At 54.7% G+C, this 18,000-nt stretch overlaps 1 protein-coding gene across 2 annotated transcripts in view; it reads left to right on the top strand.

Annotated features, from left to right (window-relative positions):
- The window catches only part of ARID3B (AT-rich interaction domain 3B), a 54,147-nt gene that overhangs the window by 27,075 nt on the left and 9,072 nt on the right, over positions 1-18,000 (top strand). For both annotated transcript variants that reach the window (XM_038767166.1, XM_038767163.1), the window contains exons 3-5: positions 775-846; positions 1,087-1,159; positions 17,562-17,745. In XM_038767166.1, coding sequence (XP_038623094.1) covers positions 775-846; positions 1,087-1,159; positions 17,562-17,745 — 329 coding nt within the window. The remainder of the gene's footprint in view (positions 1-774; positions 847-1,086; positions 1,160-17,561; positions 17,746-18,000) is intronic.

Below are 18,000 nucleotides of genomic sequence, written 5' to 3'. Positions count from 1 at the left end.
GGCCGGACGGAGTCCCTGGCCCATGTTGGTCTAAGCAGGAGAGAAAACACCTATCTTGCAGATGAGGAAAATGAGGCACGGAGAAGTTAGGTGAATTGCCCCCGGCCGGTCGGTCAGTCAGTTAATCAGAGGCGTTTATTGAGTGCTTGCTGTGTGCAGAGCACTGTACTGAGAGCTTGGGAGAGTAGAGTAGAACAGATTCAGTAGAAACATTTCTGGCCCACGTGGGGCCCGCAGTCTTAAGCAGGAGAGAAACCTCTATATTGCCAATGAGGAAAATGAAGCACGGAGAAGTTAGGTGACTTGCCCCAGCTCGGTCAGTCAGTCAATCAGAGGCGTTTATTGAGTGCTTGCTGTGTGCAGAGCACTGTACTAAGAGCTTGGGAGAGTAGAGTAGAACAGATTCAGTAGAAACGTTTCCCGATCACGCAGCAAGCTCCCGGCCGAGCCGGGACAAGAAGCCGGGTCCTCCAACTCCCACACCTGGGCTTTTCCCACTAGGCCCCACCGTCTCTAGCCCAGGACCGTAGCGGAGGGAGGGTGCCAACCTTCTGGACCGGGAAGGCCGCCCTGCTAATGCCATGAGGAAACCGAGGAATGCCGAGGCGGCCGATAAGCCTCCCTCCGAAACGGGGCAGTTCTCGGACCGTTTCGGCCCTGCGGTGGAGTGAATGGTGTTAGAGCAGAAGTTCAGCGTGTTAGCCAATTCTTTCTCTACGCTCCCTCTTCTCTTTTCCAGGTAACCTCCCCCCTGTCATTTTGTGTCTCTCATAGAACGGCGGTCTGACCTGGAGCGACGATGCCGACGGAGGCCGAGGAAGGGAGATCTCCCGAGATTTTGCCAAGGTCTGTGAAGGTTACTCCGGGGGGGATGAGGAGGCGAGTGATTGGGGAGAGCTTATTCAGAGGGAAAGCAGAGAGGGTTGTGAGCACTAGAACCAACCCCTTCCCCACTCCCCTCTCCCCCCCAACCCCATTACGGTCACCCGACGCAGAGACGAGGCCTCTTAGTATCAGCAGCGTGGGCCGGGTAGCAGGTTGGGATTGTGACGGCATCGTCTCTCTGCGGGGGGTGGCCTCTTGCAGCTGTACGAACTGGACGGGGACCCCGAGCGCAAGGAGTTCTTGGACGACCTCTTCATCTTCATGCAGAAGAGGGGTGAGTGTACGCTTTGCTCTCTGTCCGGCTGCCCCGCCCCGGACCGCTGTCTCAGAAGGCCCAAAGGGGAAGGTCACCGGTCGTGGCAGGAATGAGCTAGGGACTGGCATCCCGTCCGAACGGAGAAAACCTAGGTTGGGGGCCGGGAGAGCGGGGACTGTGGCTGAAATGGAGAGTCAGCCCTTGCTGCTTGGTTTTTGCCCTTCTCCCCCATTTAATGGGCTCCCCAAATCAGGGGCACCTGCCTCCATTTTAGCTCCACAGCCATTTTCTGACTTCTAGTCTCCCTGCCTTGGGCCCCAAACCTGTACTTGGGCTCCCAGCAGGGCCGCTCTCCCTTCGCGGAGAGCGAGAAAGGGAAACGGAAGAAAAGGGCTCCTTGTGATTCATCGGGAATAATCTGAAATAATCTTTCGGGAGGCGGGGCTGACTTTTCTTTGTTCTCCAATGACTCCTTGATCGTGATTTTTATTGTCTGGGGTGAGACAGTTAGTCCCTCGGCGTTAGCGCTGTTCGATTCTGCTGCCTACAGCCTGTCCGCCCTCCCCGCCCCTCGGGGCCGTGGCGTGACAGAGCCCTCGGGACTCAAAAAGCCACCTTCCTGCCCGACATCCTGTTGTAGGAACTGGGTCACTTGCCGGGTCACCCTCTCAGGAAGCCCAGGAAGGAATCCCCAGCTCGTCCCTCCACTCCGTTTCCCACCGACCTCAGCAATCGGGAGCCGTGGCGGGTGGGAGGGGAGTGGAGTGCCCTTTGGCCTCCTCGCTGCCGAGTACTTGAATTCCATCACTGGGTTGGTCTCCGGGTCCAGAGCGGGAAGATCTGTGGAGCAGGGGACTCCTTGAGGTTATGGCCCTCCCGTTCCCCCGAGCCTCACCGGTAATGTCCGTCTCCCACCGGCCACCTGAGGTCCTTTCCACCACCGGGCCGGTCCTTAGTGGTCCCTAGCTAAGACTTGCTGACGGGTCGGTAATTCAAGCTTTGCTTACTACGGGGGCAGCTGAGAGGCCCGAGCCCCCCACCCACCCTCCCGTCTCCACCCCAACCCAAGCGTTCAACTTCTCAGTGGACGGGGCCTGAGCGGGCCTAATCAGTTTACACGGATAACCGTTATCCGGGGCTCCTCACGGCAGCGCGAGCAAAGAAACAAGAATATAATCCCGAAAGAGGATGTGATTGGCAGCAATGAAAACCTCCCGGTTGCCCTGAGAGGGAGAAATCCACTTAATACTTTGGTCTCTCCTTCCAATTACCTTTTAATTATTTACAAGCTCCACAGGCCCAGCTGGTGCAGCGCAGGAGCCGATCCCGTCTCAGAGGGGCTGCCATAGCAATATAGATTTTAATCAGTGGTGTATTTCCACCGGTTTATTTTCCAGTTTATTGCCGTGCTCGTTTCCCCGAAGGATTTTTCCAGGGAAATGGAAGAGCACCAGCAATCCCGGGGAAATGAAACGGTGGTGTTTCGGGCCGCCGAAAAGTCGAACCGAAGGTCACGGGACCATCGGGCTATTCTCCTGCCTCCGACTCCCCCGGCCCTCGGTCAAAAGTCAGGAAGCGGCTGGATCGGGCCGAATTTCCAGCCGCTCCGTAGCCACCGTCTCACGATGCCGTCTCGTCGCCCTTGTCCGCCGGCGATGGATGGGGCCCCAGGCTCCATTCATTCACTCGATCATATTTATTGAGCGCTTACTGCGTGCAGAGCACTGTACTAAGTGCTTGGGAAGTACAATTCGGCAGCAGATAGAGACGGACCCTACCCAACAACGGGCTCACAGTCTAGGGGGTCAACAGAACAAAACAAGTAGACAGCCATCAGTAGCATCAAAATAGATAAATAGAATTATAGATGTATAGACATCATTACTAAAGTAAATAGAATAATAAGTATGTACAAATATACTCAAGTGACGTGGGGCGGGGAAGGGGGTAGAGCCGAGGGAGGAGGAGCAGAGGAAATGGGGGGCTCAGTCTGGGAAGGTCTCCTGGAGGAGGTGAGCTCTCAGAAAGGCTTTGAAGAGGGGAAGAGAGCCAGGGCACATCACCAACCTGGGGGAAAGGAACTTGTTCGTGGACGTGGGCGGAGGAGACAGATCCTCCGAAAGGTTAAACAGCAAAGGGGGAAAGAAAGAAACGAAAATAAGTAGGCTGAAAGGCAAGGTGCTTAGTACAGCCTCCGGGACTTGCCGTTGTCCCAGGTGAGAGGGTGGAGAAGTTTTCCAAATGGAGCCTCAATGGGCCAGGGAAGCCCATCACTGTCCGGTGAGGGTGACGTGGGGCGGGGAGACGGGGTGCCACACAACAAGGGGGTCTCTCCATTCTGCTGTTCTATCAACGCCATCTTACCCCAGAGGAACAGTTCGGTGAGAGCTTTTCAGTCCAGCCCGCTCTCAGTCGATCAGGTGATGACCGATCCTGGTCACTTGGCATCTTTCTCCTCCTTTCCTCGTCAACTGCCCACCTCTTGGGGATTTCCCTCCTGGCTAGCGTCTGGGCCGGACAGTGGATAAGGGAAAGGAGAAGACGTGAAACTCCCAGGAGCCCATTTTACTACTTGTCTCCTCTCGTGGCGATCCGACCTTATGGGAGAAGAGGTCGAAACCGGGGTCCAAATGAAATGCCAGGTTATCCCTGGATTTCAGTTATTCAGGCCGTCCCTGTCTCGGATCATCGAGGGCGGACAGTATCCGGTCTGGCCCCGGCCCCAGTTGAAATATTTCCTTTTAGGGGATGCTTCTCGTTCTAGGCACCGCACATGCCCCGTGTCTCTTCCACTTTCGACCTCCTCTCTTCTCCTCCCTGAAGCTCTTTTTGCCACACGAAGTGAAACGGAATGTCTCTGGGCCGAAATGTCTCTAGACTGTGAGCCCACTGTTGGGTAGGGACCGTCTCTATATTTTGCCAACTTGTACTTCCCAAGCGCTTAGTACAGTGCTCTGCACACAGTAAGTGCTCAATAAATACGATTGAAAGAGAATTTTTCTTCTGGGCGGCCCGGAGCGGCTCGCCTTCTCCCCTAGCCCTCCTAGGGCCGGAGATGGCCACTAGGATTGCCCCCACCCCAAAGTCGGTTATCGCCTATCGAGAATAAAGCCGGAAGGTCGGACTTTGTCCAGAGCTCTCCTCCCTCTCCCCTAGGCCCCATGGCATATCGATAACACCCCAAAGCTTGGGCTTCTCTGGGAGCCGGCTACAAAACGGGGCCGAGAGGAACCTGGAGTGGGCCGGGCCTCGGCTGCAGGAGGGGAAGCGGAGTGCCGGGCCAGTGAGGGGCTGTGGGGCCCGGCCCTGCTGTTTCTTGGTTGCCAGCAGCCACGGCTTCTCCCCAATCCCCGCCGCCACTCGATTCGTGCCGTCCCCAATGCTCTGGGCTGTGTGTTTTTTGCATGCTCTTGGAGCCAGGAGGGGCAGTGAGGTGATGGCTTCACTCCTTGCCCTCCGCTCACGGGTCGTGGCCCCCGGGTCCAGGAACTTGTGGGGGTGCCCATGGACCTCCCCTCCCTCTCCTTCCCCTCCCACCTCCATGCATGTGTGCACACACACAGAGCCCACTGTCCTCAGTCACCCCCAGGTTAAGGTTTGTTTTTTCATTAGACTTTCACCTATGGTTATGTTTCTTGGCGTGCAATCAATCAATCAATCAATCAATCAATCGTATTTATTGAGCGCGTACTATGTGCAGAGCACTGTACTAAGCACTTGGGAAGTACAAATTGGCAACACATAGAGACAGTCCCTACCCAACAGTGGGCTCACAGTCTAAAAGGGGGAGACAGAGAACAGAACCAAACATACCAACAGAATAAAATAAATAGGATAGAAATGTACAAGTAAAATAAATAAATAAATAGAGTAATAAATATGTACAACCATATATACATATATACAGGTGCAGTGGGGAAGGGAAGGAGGTAAGATGGGGGGATGGAGAGGGGGACGAGGGGGAGAGGAAGGAAGGGGCTCAGTCTGGGAAGGCCTCCTGGAGTAGCTGGGGGAAAGAGTAGCCCCCAGCCCCGCCTTCCGTTGGGAACGCTCCCGAGAAAGGCGGGTCGGCCGAGATTTGGGAATCGGGCTGGCTGCCGGGCCGAGGAGCCCGGCCCCAGCCACTGGCCACCCACAGCTGCACGGGATGAAACGGCCTTTCAGCGACCGTCAGGTCGAGCAAGGCAGGGGAAGGGGCAGGCGTGACTATACCTTTATGTGGACCGCTCTCCTTTATTGCCCTTTTTTTATGGTATTTGTTAAGCGCATACTATGTGCCGGGCGTTGTACTAAGCAGTGGGGTAGATACCAGTTATGTTGGACACAGTCCCTGTCCCAAGTGGGGCTCACAGTCTGCACCCCCGTTTTACAGGTGAGGGAACTGAGTGAAACAACCCGCCCAAAGTCACCCAGCAGACGTGTCGCGGATCCAGGATTGGAACTCACAGTCCAAGTAGGAGGGTGTAGGATTTAATCCCCATTTTACAGTTGAGGAAACTGAGGCCGAGTGAAGTGAAGTGTCTTGCCCAAGGTCATACAGCAAGGAATCGGCAGGACAGGGATTAGAACCCGGGTCTTCTGATTCCCGGGCCTTTTCTCTTTCCACCAGGTCACGCTGCTTCTCCCTCGTACTTAAACTGTGAGGCCCCATTTTGGATAGAGATTATGCCGGACGTGATTATCCCATCTCCCCCAGCGCCTGAGTACAGTCCGTGGCACATTAGGAAGTGCTTAACAAATACCATCATTATTCGTTATCATTATTATTTAGAGATTACCTTCCCAGTCTCCCTGTTCACCCACACACTCTCTCTGCTCTCGCTGATATTCTTGTAGGAGCCAAAGAAGCCATTCCCGAGCTGTTTGCTAGTTTTCTGGGTGGGGAAGAAGGGCTCAGCCAGGGGGCCACTCCAGAATTGAAATTGTTGGGAGTTCCAAATCTTTCCAAAATGTGTTAGATCCGGATCTCTTTTGGGTTAATGAAATTGCCCTGCTTTCCTCTCCATCTGTTTGGCAAACACCTTTTCCTTTTCTTTTTTTTTCTTTTCCTTTCCTTTCCTTTCCTTTCCTTTCCTTTCCTTTCCTTTCCTTTCCTTTCCTTTCCTTTCCTTTCCTTTCCTTTCTTTTCCTTTCCTTTTCTCTCCTTTCTTTTTCTTTTCTTTTTTTTTTTGGTAAGTGGTATTTGTTAAACGCTTACTACGTGCCAGGCACTGTTCTAAGCGCTGTGGTAGGTACAAGCTAATCAGGGTGGACACAGTCCACATTGGAGCTCCCAGTCTTAATCTCCATTTTACAAATGAGGTATCTGAGGCCCGGAGAAGTGAAGTGACTTGCCCAAGGCCATACAGCAGACGAGTGGCGGAGCCTTGATTACAATTCATCCATTCATTCGATCGTACTTTTTGAGCGCTTACTGTGTGCAGAGCACAGTACTAAGCACTTAGGAAAGTACACTGCAGCAATTAGGAGAGACAATCCCTGCCCACAATGACCTCACAGTCTAGAGGGGTGGAAAACTTGTACTTCCCAAGCGCTTAGTACAGTGCTGTGCACACAGTAAGCGCTCATTAAATACGATTGAATGAATGAATGAAAACAACCTTCTGACATCCAGGCCTGGGCTCTATCCACTAGGCTATGCTGCTTCTTCCTCAGAGCACGCTGGGGAAGTAGCCTGGCTCAGCGGAAAGAGCCCAGGTTTGGGAGTCAGAGGTCATGGGTTCAAATCCCGGCTCTGCCACTTATCAGCTGTGTGACTTTGGGCAAGTCACTTAACTTCTCTGGGCCTCAGTTACCTATCTGTAAAATGGGGATTAAAACTGTGAGCCCCCCGTGGGGCAACCTGATCACCTTGTAACCTCCCCAGCACTTAGAACAGGGCTTTGCACATAGTAAGCGCTTAATAAATGCCATTATTATTATTAAATGACTGGCTTGGCTTCAAAATCTCTTCTCCAGGCACAAGTCTCAAACAAATGGTCTAATTTTCCTGCCTTTGGTGGGTCTTTTTAGAGGCCCGGGCCACGAAGGTTCTCCGTACTTTATCATCTCCTGAAAGAGAAGCATCTTGAAGTCCCAGCCCGGGCAGTTTCTCCCCATAAGGAGCGGGCAAACCCCTTCTCTTCTGAAACCCCCCCATTTCCCTCTTGCCGCCCCGAGGATCGTGCTAATGACAGGTGTCTCCCCCCGGGTCACCGCGAGGTGAGTGGCTGGACAACAGCGGCTCCTTGTAAAGCCGGAGGTGGTGGGTTGACGTGATGTTTTTGCAGAAGAGGCTCCTCTTCTGCTTAAAGACCTGGACGGAAACTTCAAAGGCCCAAAAAGATGAAGTCAAGTGGGACGGTCTCAACTGCCCACTTAAATAGCCAGTAGAACTCCCGTTCTGTAACATTTATCTGTCCCCATCGCCAACAGTCTTCTTCCCTCCCCCCAATCAGAGTATGCTGACGTGATAAGGTAGGAAGCCGTTTTGTCGACATTTTAACGCTGGCTTCATGGCCACTCATTAGACCACCCTGATTGTACGGGCTTCCTATTTCCCCTCAAGGTTGCGAGCTGACCTTGGTTTTTCCCAGGTGGATTGTTGGCTCTGTTTTCGATGTGGATATACAAAGAGTTGCCTGTGGGAAAGGAGCTCGGGTAGCCCCAGAGTGCAATTGGAGTGTTTTTCCTTCTGTTGTGTGCTTATCTGTACATCTCAGGCAAGGAAACACTCGTGACATATGTATATTGCTTGGCCTGCTGCTGGTAAAGCACTTTCTAGTGTATTCTTTTCATCCTGCCATAAAAGTCCCGGAGCTCCAGACACCCTTCCTGGAGAGTCTGCAGTGTATTGTCACTGGGAAAGGAACCTTCCTCGCCGGAAAGCTTAAAGTTCATCTTGAAATTCGAGGATTTATCACTCAGTCAATCAGCGGTATTTTATTGAGCACTTGCTATGTGCAGAACACTATACTGAGCTCTTGGGAAATAGCGGACACGTTCCCTGCCCGTAACAAGCTTATAGTCTTCAGGGGAGGACAGACGTTAGCATAAATAATTATATAATTTAAATATATCGACTGTCCAGAGGCCACAGATCAAAGATGACGCAGAAGGGAGAGCGGGCCGGGGAAAAGAGGGCTTAATCAGGGAAGGCCTGTTGGAGAAGATGTGACCTTCACAAAGCTTTGACGGGAGAGTGATGGTCTGGCTCATATGGAAGGGGGAGGGAGTCCCGGGCTGGGAAAGGGGTCAGCGGCGAGATGGAGGAGATTGGGTCACAGTGCTTGTGCTAGAGGAGCGGAGTGTACGGGCTGAGCCGCAAGTAGATCAGTGAAGTGAGATAGTATGGGGCGAGCTGACTGAGGGCTTTAAAGCTGATGCTAAGGAGTTTCCGTTCGATACGGAGTTGGTTGGGCAGCCGTTGGGAGTTCTCGAGGAGCGGGGAGACCCGGACTGAACGTTTCTTTTGAAAAATGATCCGTGCAGCAGAGGGAAGTTCGGACTGGAGTGGGGAGACATCGAGGACTGGTGGTCAGCGAGGAGGCAGGTGCAGCCTTTGAGGCAAGATGGGGCAGAGAAGCAGCGTGGCTCAGCGGAAAGAGCACGGACTTTGGAGTCAGGTCAGGGATTCAAATCCCGGCTCCGCCAATCGTCAGCTGTGTGACTTCGGGCAAGTCACTTCACTTCCCTGTGTCTCAGCTACCTCATCTGGAAAATGGGGATTAAGACTGTGAGCCCCCCGTGGGACAACCTGATCACCTTGTAACCTCCCCAGTGCTTAGAACAATGCTTTGCACATAGTAAGCGCTGGCTGAATAAATGCCATCATTATTATTATTATTATTGATTGGTTCGGCATGGTAGCAGTTTGAATGGAGAGGAAAGGGCAGATTTTAGTGATGTTGTGAAGACAGAACCGACGGGATTCGGACACAGCCGAAATATGTGGATGGAATGAGAGAGATGACTCGAGAAATCTAGGTTATGGGCTTTTGAGGGACAGAGAGGATAGTAGTATTGTCTACAGTAATGGGAAAGGCGGGGAGGACAGGGTCGGCGGGGGAAGATAGGAAGTTCAGTTTTGAATATTTTGGACACTCTTCCAAATGGAGTTTTGCATTCTCTCTCCCTGCTCTGACTTTCTACCAGCCCTTCGGGGTGCATTTTTCCTTAAGCCCCATTCCCCATCCTTAAGGCCCATTCGGCCCTTTTTTCTTAAGGGAGGACTGTTTCCCCGAGTGGTTGTGTAGATCGTGAATTCATCCCAGTTAAAAATTGCTTTAGGTGGGCTCTCTCTGAGGAGAAATCACTCTGGCGTTCATTCAGATCCCCTGAAAGTGCACGCCTAGTTCCCCTTAGCGCTTCCCAAAACTCGTCTCGGCTGGAACCCTCTGCCTTTCAGGCGTTTTTCTCAACAGCGTTAACTCACCTTGGCCCCACCAGCCGGAGGGTCTCACTCGGGCCTTCCGTTTGGAAAGCTGGGCAGGGGAGCGGGTTTCCCGTTCAGCCGCGCAGCCAGTAGGGAGGACAGCGGACTGGGAACGGGTCACCGGGGACCAGCATCCATTTCCCGAGGCCTGTAGATTTGCCGTTTCAGAAATCTGCCGCCCGTGGCCAGGCACTCTTTTGGCGGGGGTGGCGCGGCGATCCTATCCTCAGTTCTACCGACACGTGGGTTCCCGCCCTGTCCGTCCACCGGCGCAAGCCCATCTGGGTGCAGCCGGGTCAGAAGAGGCGGTTTTGCCCGAACCCGAACACTGCAACATGGCTTCCCCTTAATGCCATGAGGATGCCCCTCCCTCTTCGGCTTGAGATGAATGAGAATTGGACCCTCTTTCAGCTCTCCCTAGTCCAGCTAGCTGTCTGGTCCATCCAGCCCGACGAGTAACGCTCCCCAATATTCCGGTAAGTCGAGAAGCGAGCGTGATCGAAATTGGAGTCAGCGGCGCTGGTGGTGGTTATGAGCCGGGCACGAGGGAAGGCCCCCAGTGTTAGTTTCCAGGGAGTTGGTTTCTAATTCAAATTCTCACTGGCCCCGCTTCGCAAACACCTCCCCTCGGGGAGCCCCGCGTGGGCCCGGGATGCCAGCCCCGGCCAGGCTTCAGTTCTCCGGGCATAGGCCTGCCAACCTCGTTGTGTTGTCCTCGCCTCAGTGCTTAGTTCGGTAAGCGCTCAATAAGTACCACTGACTGATCGCCCCAGTTGGGGGTGGGGAGGCGGGAGGGTAGAGAGCACCCGGCAAGTCCTCCAGTCCAGGCATTTCCCCTGACCAGGCTTCCTCCCTGCCCACCCTGAAATCAGTCAATCAACTTTATCAGTGGTGTTTATAGAGCACTTGCTGTGTGCAGATCACTGACCTAAGCACTTGGGAAAGAGAGCTGGTAGACACCTTCACTGCCCGCCAAGAGCTTACAAGTGCTTAGTACAGTGCTCTGCACACAGTAAGCGCTCAATAAAGTCGTTTCCCTGTCCAATCCCGGAGAGGACTGGGCTTCAGGGGGTGAAGTGTTAGTGTGCCAGGGCATGGCTTGGGATCCTATTTATTTTATTTTGTTAGTGTGTTTGGTTTTGTTCTCTGTCTCCCCCTTTTAGACTGTGAGCCCACTGTTGGGTAGGGACTGTCTCTATATGTTGCCAATTTGTAGTTCACAAGCGCTTAGTACAGTGCTCTGCACATAGTAAGCGCTCAATAAATACGATTGATGATGATGATGATCCCCGCAACCCCCCAACCGATTTGACGGTCCTCTGTGCCAAAATGACGAAGGCCCCGCCTCCAAGGCAGCACAGACAGTCAGGCTCCAAAGCAGGGCTAGGCCCCGGGCACGTGTAGCACCACTAAAGCAGCGTGGCTTAATGGAAAGAGCCCGGGCTTGGGAGTCAGAGGTCATGGGTTCTAATCCCGCCTCTGCCACTTGTCAGCTGTGTGACCCTGGGCAAATCACTTCTCTGGGCCTCAGTTGCCTCGTCTGTAAACTGGAGATGAAGACTGTGAGCCTCACGTGGGACAACCAGATTACTTTGTATGTACCCCAGTGCTTAGAACAGTTCTGGGCACATAGTAAGCGCTTAACAAACACCAACATTATTATTATTAAAGGGCAGCAGGGGCTTCTACTCAATCATTCAACCGAGAGGATCTATCAAGCGCTCAACTCTGTGCCGAGCACTGTACCGGGCGCTTGGGAGAGAACAGTACAGTGGAGCATAGACATGTGAGAGTAGGAGGGATGTCTCTAGAGTTTCCAATCCTAGGTTCTCCTTGCCTCCACCTCTGTTCTTTTTGCATTCATTCATTTATTCATTCAATCATATTTATTGAGCACTTGCTGTGTGCAGACCACTGTACTAAGCACTTGGGAGAGAACATACAACAATAAACTGACACTTTCCTTGCCTACAGTGAGCTTAGAGTTTAGAGGAAGCTCTCTTCAGCTCCCCCAGATCCCACTCCAGGTTCAGCCAGGACCCAGGCAGCCCCCCACACTCTCTCATAGCTCTCGTCACTGGATAGGTGGCTTAAAGAAAAAAAAAATTTAAAAAAAGGATGTTTGTTGTGGGGGGGCACGGAGCAGTACGGGAAGTCCTCGGACTTATGTCACAATCAGTTCCCAAAATCTGCATCTTCAACCGCAACATAAGGAAGAGCCCATTTACCCCTAGGAACAATCTTGCAGATGGGGTGGCGTGGTTCCTGACCCAAAGTAGATCACTTGTTTGGATCAAAATACAGCAGAATCGTGGACCGGGCAAACTAGTAACACAGAAGCACAAGCGAGTTTCTCTCCAGTCAGAGAGGTTCTGGGATAGGGTGATTTGACTTTCCGTTCATCAGAAGTAAAGTGAACGGGTTGACCCTCCCTGGCTGCTCTGTCTGGCGGTTAACCAACCCGCCCCTCCTCTCCCGACCTCCCTCCCCTCTGCCTCTCAGTCCACCCCACCTTGAAACTTCCCTCTTCCTTTTCTCACCCCTTCGCTGCTCGTAAAACGATTTCCCCATTCCCCACCTCCCCCGGTGCCATTAAGGAGGCGAGTGTTGTAAAATCGAAGCCGGCGCAATGTAAGGGTGAAACCTAGTGACGATTTAGGACTATCCTAAGTGCCAGGAAGCTTGTCTGGAAGGACTTCCTGGATGCCATGCCGAGCTAAACTGACTGGCCCGTTGGAACTGAATTTCCTTGGGGAGGATGGGAGGGGGATTGAGAGGACTTTCCCCTCCCTCCCCTCTTCCTGGATCCAGCCAGGCGTCCCATCCGGGCTCGGGACTTCTCTCCGATCAAGAGAACGGTACAATCAGTCAGTCGGCGGTATTTGTTGAGCATTTACGGTGTGCAGAGCACTAAGCGCCCGGGAGAGGCCCCTAGAGTTGGTAGACACGCTCCCTGGGGGCCTCAGGGGATCACTCGCGTCTAGCTGGTGATCGGGTCCCGTCCGCGGCCCCCAGTCAATGCCAGGGCCCGACAGCCTTCCCACCTCCAAGAGTTGAAGCCCCAGGAGTCCCGGCTCCCCTGAATGGTTTTTGCGGGCCGCCTCCGGGCACCACCACCACCTGGCCATCTGATAAGGAGCCTCTTTGTTGGAACTGTCAGTCTCCTTTATTGAGGAGGGAACCCGAGCCCAGTGGCATTTCTCGGGGTGCAGATAAGACCCAGGACTGCTGTCAGAGCGCATGATTAATCGCCTTCAATCCTAGCTTCCGCTTTGATAGCGGTGACTGACCGTCCGCAGGCTTAAGCGTCAGGGCCCCCTCCCTGTAACACCCGCGCCCGGGGATGCGGACGATGCCCGGGATGCCAGAGCCAAGGTGACTAGTTTGGGCAGCGGGATGGGGCCTGCTCTTACAGTGCTCTGCGCTTCTCCTCGGGTGGACCGTCTGCCTGAGACCCGGCGGGCTCGAGGCAAGGTGAAGTGAGGGCTTTTGGGAGAGAGGACCCTGCTAGGGCGCCTGGTTTCGTGGGCCCGGGGGCTCCCCCCGGGCTGAGCAGCCTGCGTTTCTATATCCAGAGCCTAAAGGCGCTTCGGAGAGGAAGTGCGATCCCAAGCCTGATGACCGGACATCTCAACCCCAAAGTCTCAGGGCACCGACCCCATCTGAAACGCCCAAGGCCCGTTTGAAACCGTTTCAATAATCATCGCCCCATGGTGGGGTTTTAGGTGGCCTCTAGCCCCTCCGATTCCCCCAAAACCTCCACCTTCCGAGTAAGTAATGCCTGCTTGGAAGAAGCGTTTCTTCTGCTCTGGTTTGGCGCAGTCACATGGCAGTGAAGTTCCAAGCCGTGGGTTCCCACTCAGTTAGTCAACATCGATCGATGGATGGTGTTTATCGAGTGCTTACTATGTGCAGAGCACCTGGACTAAGCACTTGGAGCACCTTACAGAAGAATTAACAGATGCGTTTCCTGCCCATAATGAGCTTGCAGTCTAGAGGGGGAGGAGAACAGGCACTGATGTGAATAAATAAGTCATGTATAATGTATAATTTAAAGATAAGCACATAAAAGCTTTATTGAAATCTCCCCTTTTGAAATCCGCATCAGTTCTAAATTGTCCCCCGCCTCGTCCCGCCAAGCTTCTACCACGTTCTCCTCACGCTCTGCTTTGCCACCCCTTTCTGTTTAAGTCCCTGCTTCCTCCTCGCGCCCCCCCGGGTCTCAGGGCCCCCCCTCCCAGCTCCCATCGGCCAGCCCTCACCCCATTTCCCCTCCGCTCACCTTTGACCCCGCGCAGTCAGTCACACAGTGGCGCAGACCCCGAAGCCGGGGGTGGGAGGGAGTCAAGGGCAAGCAACCCACAGTCAGTAGCGTCAAGACCTCCATTTCTCCATCTGGAACCCCCCATCCTGCCCCGTTAACCTCAGTAGAACCCGCTAGGAGTAAGTGGAACTCCACTGACGTATTCACAGGCCGGACCCTTGAATGAAGCCAGTGAGGAGACGGAATGACCAGATCCTCAACTGGGAAAGAAATGAAAATGCTCTTAACCAATTTCCATCCTGGGTCACCTCTGCTTCGTTTGCGTTTCCTCCGCTTAGTCTCAGCCACACTCCCCACCCACGTATGGATGCAGCGACGATTAGTACAGTGCTCTGCACATAGTAAGCGCTCAATAAATACGATTGATGATGACGATTTGCCAACTATCTGCTTGGGCCCGGATGAACGGGGACCTGTTGCTCGCCTAACCCTGCCCCTCCCGTTGCAACGCTCTGCGGCCCCCGCCTCCCAGAGCTTGTTCTTGGAGGGCCGTAGGAGTCTCCCAGAAGGACAAGGGAAAAGGCGATGCGGTCAATTCAGTAGCCCAAAGGAGCTGGCACTCCTGGGCTAGGCTGGCAGCCTTTGCCCGTTCCAGGGGCTTACGGGGCACCAGGGAGTAGAAGGAAGGAGGCCGGGTTTGGTTTGCTGATCCACCACAGGCTCTTTCAGTGGCTGTAGGCCACATCCCCTGCCTCCTTTTCCCCTTTTGAGAAACGGTGAGAATGCTTCGGGAATCTAGGCGGGAGGACGATGCTCGGATTCAGGGCTTGCCCCTGCCGTACCCCGTGATCCTGAGTGAGCTGTTTCCGAAGCGGTCGGCGGGGAGCGGGACGTTGATCTTTCTCCTCTGGAAAATGGGGTATTGTGATTTTTCTCCAGTGTTCCACCCTCTCGGGAAAATTTAAGGAGAAGAAAGGCATTTGGTGACGTGGCTCGACAATTAGAACGTGAACTTATTCCCCGTGGGTCCCAAATGGACAGGCCAACGTGCCAGAGAGTTTCCAAATCAAAGAGGCTCAGCCTCTCCTTTGGCCTTGACCTTGAGGAGATGACAGACATGTGTTGGCGACGGGGGGGGCTCCCCGACGTGTTGAGTTGGACCCGTCGCTTCCCAACGCATCGAACCGATCCCCGTCCCGTCCCCCTCTACGGACACACATCCCATTATGCCATCTACGGAGGGGGCTTGGGAGGCAGCTCCGTCTGACTTTGATTATCCTGTCACAGAGGCAGCCCCGGGTGGCGGGCTGCGATTGGGAACCCGGGCGGGAAAAGATCCGTTCCCTTCTTTAAAAGAGCCAGGGGAAGGGAAACGTGGGGAGCGGAGACAAACCGCCCTTATCTGATCGAACTGAATAAGAGATCTCCTCAAGCCAGGGGGCCTGGGGGAAGCGGGGGGGGGGGGGACCGTACACTCCAACGAGTTTGCCATCAAAAGGCAACAAGTCTCGTACCCTGCCCCCGGCCGCTGACCCTTCCCTCTGGAATTCTCCCCTCTGACCTCCGGATCATTAATCCCGAAGCTGCCAAATGACAGTAATCCATCACGGCCCCTGACAAGCGGCTGTGAAAGGGTGGGCCGGCCCCCGGCCCCCTCCCCGCCCCGTCCCCCGATGCTCGTTAGCAGCCCTTCCTGCCCGGTGCCCGGTTTCCTAATAAAATCCCCGGCTCTCGGCTCTTCCCATCGTTGGCGGAAGCGGTCTCGGCGCCCCCCCCCCCTCCACCTCCCTTTCAGGGGGCCGGCTCCCAGGGGGAGGGGGCGGGGATCCCCCGGAGCCGGCTGCCTTCCAGTCCCATCGAGACCTGTCTGTCCAGCGGCTCCCCTGACCCGGCGAAACGCCAACGGCAGAAATACCAGAGCGCACGGGGAAACGGACCCGCTGCCGAACCGGTTTGGGGAAGCCCGGGGTGATGATGATTTCGAAACGCTCGTTTCGTGCCTTACCCCCGCGGCGGAGGAGACCCCCGCGGGGTCCCTGGAATGGGCAGGACTTGGTTTATCGGCCGCCCTGTTTACGGCTCTTATTTAATGGGTATTCGCTATTTAATAGGCCACGGGATGGACCAGAGCCACGACCAGGCTTTGCTCTGGAGCTGGTGATCTAAGTGGGATTCCAGCTCCTGGATGGTGATGTTGGGGTTTCCTCTCCAGAGCGGCCGACGAGCCTGGACGCCACCAGGCACTGCCCGTCACATACCCCCCGGGGCGCGGAGTGCCACGAGCAAGTCGGCAGGCAGGGGTGCCGCACGGGCCCACCGTGGCCTGAATGGGCACAGCTCAGAAGCAGCGTGGCCTAGTGGATAGAGCACGGGCCTGGGAATCAAGGACCTGGGTTCTAATCCCGGCTCTGCCACGTGTCTGCTGTGTGACCTTGGGCAAGTCTCTTAACTTCTCTGGGCCTCAGTTACCTCATTTGTGAGACGGGGATTAAGACCGGGAGTCTCACGTGGGACAGGGACTGTGTACCACCTGATTAGCTTGTATCCTCCCCCGCGCTTAGAGGACAGTGCCTGGGACATAGTAAGCCCTTAATAAATACCTTTAAAAAATGGGGAGGCAGCGCCTCAAATCAAGAGGTGCTTGTGTGGACAGCCACTAAGGCTTCAGGCAGACACCTTCAGCTCTGGTGGCCAAGCCGGGACTCGAACCCAGGTCTCCCGATTCACAGAGAGTCCTTTAAAACCAGACCATCAGCAGACGGCATAAGGCCCGCACGCTCCGCCTTTCTCGTTGGTTCCCATCGGGTCCGGTCTGGACGTTGGGACTCCCGGATGCAGCCCAGCCTCCGAACACCCTGCAAATAATAATAGTAATAATTGTGGTATTTTTCTAAGTGTTTACTAGGTAATAATAATAGTAATGATGGCATTTGTTAAGCGCTAACTATGTGCAAAGCACTGTTCTAAGCGCTGGGGGGGGAATACAAGGTGATCACGTTGTCCCACATGGGGCTCACAGTCTTCATCCCCGTTTTGCAGATGAGGTAACTGAGGCTCAGAGAAGTGAAGTGACTTGCCCAAGGTCACACAGCAGACACGTGGGAGAGTCGGGATTCGAACCCATGACCTCTGACTCCCGAGCCCAGGCTCTTTCCACTGAGCCACGCTGCTTCCGAGCACCGTTCTAAGCACTGGTACAAGGGGATCATGGCGGACCCGATCTCTGTCCCACATGGGACTCGTCGTTTCAGTAGGAAGGAGAACAGGGATTGATTCCTCGTTTTACAGACGAGGAACCTGAGGCCCCGAAGAGTCAAGTGAGTTGTCCAAGGTCACACAGCAGGGAAGCGGCAGAGCTGGGGTTAGAACCCGGGTCCTCAAACGCCCACCAGGCCACACAGCCCCTGTAAAACACCTTCCCGGTCTCACTGAGAGAGGGTGAGGGTTTGCCAGGGGGTCCAGCTTGGGTTCTCGGGGCTGTTGAAAAGGGCACCCGGAGAGAGGATCCTGCCCATCCCTTCGGGCCCGGGCCTTGATTTTGGTCCAACCAGCCTGCGGACCGATTCCTGGGCACCCGCACCTAGCCCTGGAAGGGGGAAAGACCGCCAGGCCCCTCCCCGCCCCCCAAAATGACCTCTTTTCCCAGCGGGTCCCCCAAACCCGGCCCGTCCTCCCCCCACCAAAACCCCTCTCTCTTCCCCCCCTCACCTTCTCTCCCTCTCCTCCCCATGGGGTTTTGGCAGGCACCCCCATCAACCGGATCCCCATCATGGCCAAGCAGATCCTGGACCTCTACATGCTGTACAAACTGGTGACGGAGAAAGGGGGCTTGGTGGAGATCATCAATAAGAAAATCTGGCGGGAGATCACCAAAGGCCTCCACCTGCCCACATCCATCACCAGCGCGGCATTCACCCTGCGGACCCAGTGAGTCCCCTGGGAAAGCGGGGCCGGGGGGTGGGAGGGACCCCCCCGCCCCCCAACTGCAGTCCTGGTTCACAGAGGAGGCGGGAAAGTCATTCACACCAAGACCGGGCAGGAGGGGAGGGAGAGATTACGGTGTGGAGGTGGGTTTCTGTCCTTCCCAAACTCTCTTTTCCCCCACTCTGTCCTCCCACCGACCCTCCCAGGAGATGGTGGCAGGACGGGCCGGGTTTGGGGGAAATAACAATAATAATAATG

This window comes from Tachyglossus aculeatus, chromosome 26, assembly GCF_015852505.1.
Source record: "Tachyglossus aculeatus isolate mTacAcu1 chromosome 26, mTacAcu1.pri, whole genome shotgun sequence".
Classification (NCBI taxonomy): Eukaryota; Metazoa; Chordata; class Mammalia; order Monotremata; family Tachyglossidae; genus Tachyglossus; species Tachyglossus aculeatus.
This window is presented reverse-complemented; position numbering and strand designations above follow the sequence as displayed.